This window comes from Phyllostomus discolor, chromosome 10 (genome assembly GCF_004126475.2).
Source record: "Phyllostomus discolor isolate MPI-MPIP mPhyDis1 chromosome 10, mPhyDis1.pri.v3, whole genome shotgun sequence".
Lineage (NCBI taxonomy): Eukaryota > Metazoa > Chordata > Mammalia > Chiroptera > Phyllostomidae > Phyllostomus > Phyllostomus discolor.
The window spans coordinates 58,175,258-58,187,506 of record NC_040912.2 but is presented as its reverse complement, the minus strand read 5'-3'; the positions used below and the strand labels follow the sequence as shown (position 1 = coordinate 58,187,506).

At 38.4% G+C, this 12,249-nt stretch overlaps 1 protein-coding gene across 1 annotated transcript in view; it reads right to left on the bottom strand.

Annotated features, from left to right (window-relative positions):
* Positions 1–12,249, bottom strand: part of HECW1 (HECT, C2 and WW domain containing E3 ubiquitin protein ligase 1) — a 583,340-nt gene that overhangs the window by 254,891 nt on the left and 316,200 nt on the right. Inside the window, 1 exon segment of the mRNA XM_028525426.2 lies at positions 590–732. Coding sequence (XP_028381227.1) covers positions 590–732 — 143 coding nt within the window.

The following is a 12,249-nucleotide window of genomic DNA, read 5'->3' as shown; positions in this document are numbered from 1 at the left end:
AGGGTTTTATTTGCTCTGATTTCACTTTAATGATAAACATGAATGTAAAAAAAATATAAAACACAGAAACATATTCTTATATACAATTAAATATGCAAACAATGTAATTGCTGTTTTGCATGAGAATTTATACTTTTTAAAATTTCATGCATATTATCTAACAATTTCTATAAATACTAGCTTTTTCTAAGGTATTCTAGTTTATTTTAACCCAGAATTTTAACTTGTTATTGGAACTGTCACAAAGGTTTAAGTCTAACACATAAGACAAGCATACAAATAAAATATTCTTCATAGTAAAACAAATTTTAATTTCTACATGTAAAAAATAAGGGAATTAAGGACCTTTTCAATATTGTGTCTTATAATTTTTTTATGCTCTTGTATCAGAAACCAATGATACATAAACAAGAACAAAGGAAAGGGTTTGTTTGATTGAATGTTGTGACTCAAACAACAATGAGCGAAGTCAAGGAAACTTAACATCATCATTTCATTTTATTTTGAGTTTCTTTGAGACTATATTTTTGCAGGTTTCAGGCCTACTAGCTAAAGTTTAGTGCTACTGAGGTTTTAATCACATGTTTACCCTATGGCGTGTCTTTCCAGGAGTCTTTGAACTGGCGTTGAAAGCTTTCCCAAGAAGCGCTTGATGATAGGACGGCTCTTGGCAAACTTGTCCTTCACCTCAATTTCCAGCACGTCAGTGGGCAATGACACAAAGCTGAATTGCTGCAATGAAATAATGTCATATGAATTAACTGAGAGTTGTGAGGGCTCACCAATTTCCAGTCCATGTGCTTTGGATAAAGTTATGGTAAAACATTCCAGTGGCTCCAATCCCTGTTTATTCATGAATAATGTCACAATGAGGTACTTCCTCAGTGCTTAAAAATATGTGGTTAATCTCTGAGATTCAAGTAATAAATTCAACTCACTTAAAAAGAAAGAAGCTACCCAGGCATGACCATACTTGACTAAAAGTATTAACATACTTAAAATAAAAAAGCGCAATCACTTATAATAAAGAAAATGCACTTTAAATCATAATTAAATATTTTTGTGATTACAATGGCAGAAATTTATAAAAGATTGATAATACCCCACATTATTGAGAGGGGGAAAAGACAAGAACTTTCACACTGCCTTGATGGGAATTTAAATTGATACAACCTTTGGGAAGGGAATTGGCAATATTTATTGACATTTAAACTGCAAATTCCCATCAAAGCAGAATTTTACTTCTAGGAATTCTCCCTCTGGATTAACTTGCACAGGTGTGCAAAACATATATTTTCATAGGTATGTTCATTGGAGAATTATTAACAGTAGCATAAGACTGGAAGGACCAAACATGTCTATTAATAGGAAAGCAGCTAAATGAAGTATGGCAAATCTTTGAATCAGAGAACTCTGGCTGTCATTAAAAAGAAACGGGCAAATGTGTACAGAAATGAAAAGATACTTGAAAAACTAAGTGGAAAATCAAGGCATTGGAAAATATAAACGAGACTCAATTTGAACTTTTTAGAGAAAATGCCTGGAGGGGTACACTCCAAACTAAACTCTAAGAAGTGAGCTGGTAGAGGAAGGGGACAAAGCAGATATTTTTCATTTAATTCTAAATTGTTAATTTTAAAACAACATACTACATAAACTTACAGTAACCATAGGGGAGGGGGAAGGGGGATGATGGGGAAAAGAAAGGGTAGGGTCATCAAGGAATGTGTATAAATGACCCATGGACAAAGACAACTGGGAGGGAAGGATTGAATGTAGGAGGTGGGGGTGCATAGGGTAGGGGAGAGTAGTAAGGGTAAAGTAGAGACAACTGTAATTGAAGAACAATAAAAAAGAGTAAAAAATAATAAAATAAAGGCAATAATGAGTAAAGTACAGAAAAGGAGAGGAAGGTAAACGTTGACATTGCCTAGCTCAGGCTACCTGAGATAAGAAAGTCTTAATTAACATTGAACTTTACAATACCTTAAGAGTTGCAAGACCACCGAAAAGTGTAATTATTTTATTTGTATTAATTCCTAATAACAATATTTGAATTAGCTGATTTCTATTTACAGAGTTTAAATATGTTGAATGTGCTAATATTAACATTTCTTCTGTACCACTCAGGGTGGTCTGGGGCATGCTGCAGTAACAACAAAATTCCTAGACTTTTATCCCTTGCTCATATTGTTATTGTTGGCTCACAGAGGTCTCTAATTATTAGTCACTCAGAGAGCCAGGTTGATGAAGCCATCACATACCCTCTCTAATTTTGCCAGCAACAGTGATAAAGAGAAAGAGAATTCCAGAGGGTCTTTTTCCTGTAAAGGTGCTTTCTTCCAAGCCCAAACCCTCATCAGAACTAGAAACATGCACAAGCCAACCATAGGGAGAAGGATGTAGTATCCTACATCGTGTCTGAGTGATAGCAGAAATATTTGGCAAGCAGCACTAATGATTTCCACATAGTCCAAATAGAACTTCTAATTTTTATTAAAATTTAGCTTTAGTAAGTGTTTATATAATGCCTACGAGCCCATAATTCTTGGTATTGACAAAACTAAATTTACGGACATTCTATTCTTGAGAATCAAATCCCCAAAGAAGACTTGTCTGAGTGAGAAGCCAGCCCCTTGTAACTGTCTTAAATCCTCAAAATACCTATATCTTTGGTCCAATAATTCCATTGTGAAGGGTATTGTAATGTTTTTCTTAACTGAAATGCTAAACAATAGGCCAGGTACACTGTACTATACACATATGATTCAATAGTTTATATTTTTATTACAATAAAACATTACAACTACATATATGTAATTATAATATAATCTTAAAACATTAAATGATATGATAAAATGTTTCTTTTACAGTGACAAGAGCAGAAAATGTGTAATTCACAATCACAATAATATAAATAATACAAACAGAAAAAATACTGGAAAGAATTACAAGTAGTTGTTTTCCCCTCCCCTGCTTTGCATCAGTCCCACCCTTCCTGCTTTCTTCTCCCCATTACAGCCTCACAGTTAAGCCTTAAGAGCAAGTGAGGTGATGGAGAAAAATGTCAGCCTCATTCCAAGACTCTTAATTGGGAGATAACTCATAATGCTTGTTGGTTTGCACCAGTTTTTAGGATATTAGTTTTTAATATTTTTATTAATAATGTAAATTTCCACATGGCTTAAGTCAGCTAGAATTTCCTCATCAAAAACATCCTATTCCTGGCTGGTGTGGTTCCGCTGGTTTGAGCATCATCCCATAACAAAAGTGTTGTGGGTTGGATCACAGTCCCGGTGCATAAAATCCCCATCCAGGCACATATGGAAAGGCAACCCATCCATGCTTCTCTCTTGCATCAATATTTCTCTCTCTCCCTTCTTCTTGCTCTTCCTCTCTCTCTAAGAGCAATGAAAATAATGCCCTTAGGTGAGGATAACAAACTTCCTCAATTGGCATATTTATTGATACAGACACCATACATTTCAGATTTTTAGCATAATTCTCTTCCCAAGAAATTTAATTATTTCTAAGAAAAGTAATTCATTAAGTATCAAATTAAATATTTGATACTTAACCTATAAAACACTGACATTTTACTGTAACCTATAAAACACTGACATTAAGGATGTGCCTTCAAGAAGATCCGAGATGGTAGAGGAGTAAGTGGAAGCTACACTAACCTCCTCCCAGGACTAATCTGGAATTACAACTAAATCATAGAGAAATCATCCTAAATAACCAACTGAACACTAGCTGGACAGAAGCCTTATAACCATGACAACAATGATTATAGGTATGTTCATTGGAGAATTATTAACAGTAGCATAAGACTGGAAGGACTAAACATGTCTATTGATAGGAAAGCAGATAAATGAAGTATGGCAAATATTTGAATCAGAGAACTCTGGCTGTCATTAAAAAGAAAGGGGCAAATGTGCACATAAATGAAAAGATACTTGAAAAACTAAGTGGAAAAACAAGGCACTGGAAAATATAAACAATGAGATTCAATTTGAACTCTTTAGAGAAAATGCCTATGGATGGACAGAAAAAAAAACACTCACCACAACATGACTAACAGGGAGTTGAGAGACATGAGAGAGTGAGCTGGGCTCCCATGAACAGCAAGGGAAGCACCAGAAGGGTATTTCAGTGTCTGGGTGTTCCCCATGAGAAGCATGGAGTCTAGTCTAAACCCCAAGATGGGATCCCCAACCTACAGCACCAAAGCCAAAATGGAACCCAGATATCTTCCAGCTGTGAAAAGCAGCAGGATTTCTTTCTGCCAGGGAGAGATAGCTGGAGTCTCAGAGAGCCTCTTAAAGGGCCACCACACAAAATTTCATTTGTAGCCACTTACCTGGCAAAGAGAGGTCAGAGTGGCCTAGAGATGCTTGAAGAAAGTCTGTGGTTGGTGGCTCTGGAGAGAGAACTGAAGAAACAACCACATGGATGCCTATGCTAAGTCATTCCCCATACTGCAGAAACCAACTTTCTCAGGAGGAGAACTCCTCTCCAAGTGGCATCAGCCTGTGGGGAAGCAAGAACCCCTCCTGCAGGAATTACTCTGCCACAATTTGAGAAGCTTAAACAAGACTACTGATTATAGCTTGATTAGCTTAATAACAGATCAGTTTAATGACTGATTGGTTTAACAATTAATGTGGAAAATACAAAGAACAAAATAGAAAGAAAAAGAAACAGATCCCAAAAGAAATAAAAAGAGAATTCTCCAGAAAAACCCAGATAAAATGGAGGCAAGCAATTTATCCAATAGAGTTTAGAGTAATGATTATAAGGGCATTCAACAACATGAACAATGACATAGAAACCATAAAAAAAGACCAGCCAGAAATAAAAAATGTAATATCTGAAATAAATAATACATTGGAAGTAATAAACAGTAGGTTAGATAAAATAAAGGATCACATCAGTGATTTGGAAGACAAAGTAGAAAAAAAAACACCCAGGCAGAGCAGAAGAAAGAAAAAAGAATTAAAAAAAAATGAGCAGAGCTTAAGAGACACTTTGGAAAATATGAAGCATAACAATATATGCATTATGAGAAGAATAGAAAGAGAAGAGAGTGAGCAGGGGATCAAGAACTCATTTGAAGAAAAAAATGACCAAAAATTTTCCTAATCTGGTGAAGGAAAAAGACACACAGGTCCAGGAAGCTCAGATAGTCCCAAACAAGCTGGATGCAAAGAGGCCTATGCTGAGACACGTCATAATTAAAATGACATGGCTTAAAGACAAGGAGGGAATCCTAAAAGCCTCAGGAGAAAAGCAGGTAACTACCTACAAGGGAACACTAATACCACTGGCATCTGATTACTCAACAGAAAATTTCAGGCTGGAAGGGAATGGCATGAAATATTCAAGGGGATGAAAAGCAAGGAACTACAACCAAGGTTACTTCACCCAGCAAGACTATCATTTAAAATCAAGAAGAAATAAGGAGCTTCCAAGACAAGAAAGAGCTAAAGGTGTTTGTAAACACCAAACCAGTACTGCAACAAGTGTTCAAGGGCTTGTTTTAAGAAAAAGAAGTTAAAGAGAAAGAAAATAAAAACCCAGGGATCGAAGATGGCGTCGGAGTAGGAGGGAGCAGATTCGGCTTTCCTCTGCTCAGGTGAGAGGATCCTGGCCGATCTATGGAGTAGAGGGGCAAGCAACAAACATATTTCAGCATTTTTGAAAACAGAGGACCAAGGATTGTGGCAGAACTGAGAGAGCAAAGAACGGATCCTAAGGGGGGTGCTGCAACAAGGTAGGGTCCCAGGACAAGCGTGTGGTCCCAGGGCTGCAGCCCCGGGCCGGGGCGCTGCTGGGTTTACCATAGGGTTCTTGGGAGAGAGCCAGGTCAACTGCTCCCTCCCCAGCCGAGCAAGGTCTGAGCGGCTCCGGGAGGAATCCAGGTGCTGGCAAGCACACAGGGGTGGTGTGCAGCTTTGGAGGCAGTGGACACCGGAGGAGCCGAGTCGCACAGCGGATCCGGACTCCCAGGGTCACCGTTCTGGCTGGAGCTTTGGCGGTGAGAGAAGCCAGGCCACTGTGGGAGCAGTGGGCTCGAACGGGAGGAATTTCTTGTAGAGGAAGGAGTGAATGGGACAGGGACACTGTTTTGGGAATTCTCCTAGAGTGCTCAGTGGCTCTAGCCCTGTCGGCCGCCCCAGTGTGAGCACGCAGGCATGGGCGCAAAGGCACGCGGTCCGCACCGGCCCACCCGCGCACCAGCCCACCAGCGGACAGGCCGCACCCGCGCACAGGAGCACCGGTGCAGGGGTGCGCCTGTAAGGAGAGCATCCCCCGCACACCAGCCTGCAGCAGTAACCCTGGGGAAAGACCTGATCCCACACCCAGGGCCCAAGCTGAGGAGCCAGTGCGAACTCCATGGGCCAAGAAGAAAAGCCAAACAAATCATCCTTCAGCCTGCTTCAACCAGCAAGAACAGAAAAACTGGTTTGGCCACTTTGAAATCAAGAGACTTTTTAATTTGATTCAATTTTTTAACAATTTTTAATTTTTTAAGTTTTATTGTTTTTATTCTCTTTTGATTTCTTTTTCCTCTCTTACCTGATTTCTTGTTTTATTCCTTCCTCCTTCCTGTCCTCCAATTTTACCTCTTCTTCCTTCCTTTGTCTGCCTTTTCTATTTTTTATTTTTTTTTAATTTTTTCCTAAATACCTACAAGTGCGACAAAATCCTGGATCTGTGAAAAGACCAAAGTTGAACCCAAAGAAAGGGCATCACAACAGCTGGGACAGTGAGACAAATTTCACTCTGCTATTACAGAGAACCTGCAAGTTATTCCATATTTGTATTATTATTATTTGTCCAGTGTTCCTACATCTTTTTTTCAACAGTATTTTTATATCCCTCTTCTTTTTGTATAGACTGCTTTGCTAGGCTGGATATATTGTATGACCTGACAGCTTTCCCCTGATATCTCTTTCTATACTGTATTACTAGTCTACTGTCCTTTAACTCACCTGTGTCCCATCAGCATACTACTCGATGTTCTGTACTCCCTATTCTTGTTACCTAGATCTCATAGACTCTGCCATATGAATGTGGTCATAATATTATTGTAAATAACTGCTGTTCCATGCAATTGTAATTACTTGACAACACCACCCCCCACCAGATCTTAGCCCATTTCAGTTTCCTGAACTCTATTACTGTAGTGGTTAACTCTATTCTCTCACACACTACACCTATTTACTATCCTTTACTCTCACCTTACCCCAGAATCTGACCGCCCACAACCTCCCTGCTTTATAGATCCAACTCAGAAACCTTCCTCCCCCAACAAGAGCCTTATCTTCTTTCCATCCTTTCTAAAAATCAGCTGGCTGGGTGGAAGACCACGGTTAACACTATACATAGTCACAGGATCTCCTATATCTTCCCTACTTGATACTACTGTAAATAGCATAGAATTCTCTGTTGCTGTCTTAAACCATTTTGCCTTCCCCTCCAACTGAGGACAAAAAAGAATAGGTGGATGAGGTGAACACCAGGATACCCACTGGAAGAGGAAACCCAACAACAAAGGAACCACTAACAGATAACAGCAGAAGAACGTGAAGGAGGGAGTAGTAACCACACAAACCTCAACCCAGGACTTATCTGGAAATACAACTAAACAGTAGAGACAGTACCCAATACAAACAACTGAACAAGATTTCTTTAAACCTTGTACACACAGAAGAACCAGCTTCAACACAACCTGCCCTCACCAGCACAACAAAATACAGAAGGTGGTGGACAGAGTGACCCACGTTTAACCAGCTGGTGGGAAGGAACCACCAAAGAAAGACTCAATAACAATCAAAACCCAAAGGCAAACACAAAGCCAACTTAAATGACAGCCCAAGAGCAGTGAGCTTGGAGGATCAAGGAAACAGCATCACTGAAATTCACTGCTACTCTACTAAAGAAGTTCACAACATAAACCCAGGGAGCCAGAACAGATCAATATAAGAAGCTGAGATGAGCAAGAAGAGTCTCGCAAACAATGGGAAGACAAAGAAATAATCCCCAAACGAAAGGAAAGGGGGAAGCCTCAAAAAGAATGCTAAATGAAACAGAGGCAACTCAATTATCAGATATTGAATTCAAAGCAGTGATTGTCAGGAAGCTCAATGAGCTCACAATGAGCTACGAGAAACTACAGGGAAGCTACAATGAACTCAATGAAAACTACATCAGCATAAAAAAGGAAATAGAAATGCTCAACAACGGCCAAGAGGAAATGAAGAATACAATTTCTGAACTGAAGAACACAGTAGAAGGAATGAAAAGCAGGATCCATGAAGCAGAAGATCGGATCAGCGAGCTAGAGGACAAAGTGGAAGAAAACGCCCAGAAAGAGCAAGAAAAGGAAAAGAGGCTCAGAAAAAATGAAGAGGGATTAAGAGCAATGCAAGACAATATGAAACGTAATAATATTGGTATAATAGGGATACCAGAAGGAGAAGAGGAAGAACAAGGGATAGAAAACCTAGTTGAACAAGTGATGATGGAAAACTTCCCTAATTTGATGAGACAAAAAGTCACACAAATCCAGGAAACACAGAGAGTCCCAATCAAGAGGAACCCAAAGAGGCCCACCTGAAGACACATCATAATTAAAATGGCAAAATTTCAAGACAAAGAGAGAATCTTAAAGGCAGCAAGGGAGAAACAGGAAGTAACATACAAGGGAGCCCCAATAAGGCTAACAGCTGACTTCTCAATGGAAACACTCCAAGCCAGAAGAGAATGGCAAGAAATAATCCAAGTAATGAGAACCAGAGGCCTGCAACCAAGGCTACTTTACCCAGCAAGGCTCTCAATTAAGATAGAAGGCCAAATAAGAAGCTTCTCAGACAAAAGAAGTCTAAGAGAATACACCTCCACTAAACCAGCTCCGCAAGAGATGCTAAAGGGACTGCTTTAAGGAAAGAAAGGAAAAGGGAGAGTGAGAGAGGATAACACGTACATAAAAGGCAATGAATAAGTATCTATCAATAATAACCTTAAATGTAAATGGATTAAATGGTCCAATCAAAAGACATAGAATAGCTGATTGGATAAGAAACCATGACCCACACATATGCTGTCTACTAGAGACCCACCTCAGGATAAAAGATCTGCACAGGTTGAAAGTGAAGGGCTGGAAACAAATTTTCCAAGCAAATGGACAGGAAAAAAAAAGCCGGGGTAGCAATACTCATATCTGACAAAATAGACTTCCAAAGAAGGGCAATAAAGAGAGACCCAGAAGGTCATTTCATAATACTCAAGGGAAGAATTCACCAAGAAGATATAAATATTGTAAATATATATGCACCCAACATAGGAGCACCCAAATACATAAAGAAAGTCATAGAGGACTTCAAGAAAGATATGGACAGCAACACAATTATTGTGGGGGATTTTACACCCCACTGTAAAAAATGGACAGATCTTCCAAACAAAATATCAACAAAGATATTGTGGCATTGAACAATACCCTAGACGAACTGGGCTTTACTGATATTTACAGAACCCTCCATCCCAAAGAAGCTAAATACATATTTTTTTCAAATGTACATGGAACATTCTCAAAGATTGACCACATGATAGGACACAAAACAAGCCTCAACAATTTGAAAAAAATTGAAATCATACCAAACATTTTCTCGGATCACAAGGGACTGAAACTAGAAACCAAGCCCAAGGAAAAAAACCCAAAACACTCAAATTCATGGAGATTAAACAGCATGCTATTACACAATGAATGGGTCAAGAATGATATTAGGGAAGAAATCAAACGGTTTTTGGAAACCAATGAAAATGAACTCACAACAACCCAAAACTTATGGGGCACAGCCAAGGCAGTCCTGGGAGGGAATTTCATAGAGATACAGGCCCACCTAAAAAAGTTAGAAACATTTCAAACAAACAACCTAACCCTACATCTACAAGAACTCGAGGAACAACAACAAAGACAGCCCAGAGCAAGCAGAAGGAAGGAAATAATCAAGATCAGAGCAGAATTAAATGACATAGAGACTAAAAGCACAATTCTAAAGACCAATGAATCCAAGAGTTCGTTCTTTGAAAAGATAAACAAAATCGACAAGCCTTTAAGCAGACTCATCAAGAAAAAAAGAGAGAAAACCCAAATAAACACAATCAGAAATGAAAGAGGAGAGATTACAACAGATACCACAGAAATACAAAGGGTTGTAAGAAATTACTACAAGACCTGTATGCCAAGAAATTTGAAAACCTAGATGAAATAGACAAATTTCTAGAAAAATATAATCTTCCAAAACTCAATAAAATGGAAGCAGAAAGCCTGAACAATCCAATAACAGCAAAAGAAATTGAAGCAGTAATCAAAAAACTCCCAACACACAAAAGCCCTGGACCAGATGGTTTCACAGGAGGAATTCTACAAAGCATTTAAGGAAGAACTAACACCTATCCTTCACAGACTATTTCAAAAAATCCAAAAAGATGGAAGACTCCCAAACTCTTTTTATGAGGCCAATATCATCTTAATTCCAAAACCAGATAAACACACAACAAAGAAAGGAAACTACAGGCCAATATCGCTGATGAACATTGACCCTAAAATCCTCAACAAGATACTGGCAAACTGCATCCAACAGTACATTAAGAAGATCATACACCATGACCAAGTGGGATTCATTCCAGGTATGCAAGGATGGTACAATATTCGCAAATCAGTAAATGTAATACAACACATAAACAAAAGTAAAGACAAAAACCACATGATCACATCAATAGATGCAGAAAAAGCATTTGATAAGGTACAGCACCCATTTATGATAAAAACACTCAGTAAAGTGGGAATAGAGGGAGCATTCCTCAACATAATAAAGGCCATATATGAGAAACCTACAGCCAACATCATACTCAATGGGCAAAAATTAAAATCTTTTCCACTAAGAACAGGAACAAGACAAGGATGTCCACTTTCACCACTTCTATTCAACATAGTACTGAAAGTTCTAGCCACAGCAATCAGACAAGAAAAAGAAATAAAAGGAATCCAAATCGGAAAGGAGGAAACAAAACTGTCACTGTTTGCAGATGACACGATAGTGTACATAGAAAATCCTATAGACTCCACCAAAAACTGCTTGACCTAATAAATGAATTTCATAAAACAGCAGGATACAAAGTCAATATCCAGAAATCAAAGGCATTCCTGTACACCAACAATGAAACAGCAGAAGCAGAGATCAAGGAAAAATCCCATTTGAAATAGCAAAAAGAAAAATAAATACTTAGGAATAAACCTAACCAAAGAGGTAAAGACCTGTATTCAGAAAACTACATAACACTGAGGAAAGAAATCAAGGAAGACACAAACAAATGGAAACATATACCGTGTTCATGGATTGGAAGAATTAATATCATCAAAATGTCCATACTACCAAAAGCAATTTACACATTCAATACAATACCTATTAAAGTACCAATGGCATATTTCACAGACATAGAACAAACACTTCAACAATTTATATGGAACCATAAATGACCCCGAATAGCTGCTGCAATTTTGAGAAAGAAGAGTAAAGTAGGAGGGATCACAATACCTGATACCAAACTATACTACAAGGCCACTGTACTCAAAACAGCCTGGTACTGGTATAAAAACAGGCACATGGACCAATGGAACAGAACAGAGAGCCCAGAAATAAACCCAAGCCTCTACAGTCAATTAATATTTGACAAAGGAAGCAGCAACATAAAATGGAATAAAAATAGCCTCTTCAACAAATGGTGTTGGGGGAACTGGACAGCTACGTGCAAAAAAATGAAACTCAAGCACCAACTTACACCTTATACAAAAATAGATTCAAGGTGGATAAAAGACTTAAATATAAAGTGTGACACCATTAAAGTCCTAGAAGAGAACGTAGGTAGGAAAATCTCAGATATTTCACGCAGAAACTGCGTGAAACTGCGTTTTTTACTGACTTGTCTCCTAGACCAAGGGACATAAAGAAAGAATAAACAAATGGGACCTCATCAAAATTAAAGCTTTTGCACAGCTAAGGAAAACAGTATCAAAATAAAAAGAGAACCAACTGTATGGGAAAACATATTTGCCAATGATACCTCAGACAAGGGTTTACTCTCCAAAATATATAAAGAACTTACACGACTCCACTCTAAGAAGACAAGTAACCCAATTAAAAATGGGCAAAGGACTTGAACAGACACTTCTCCAAGGAG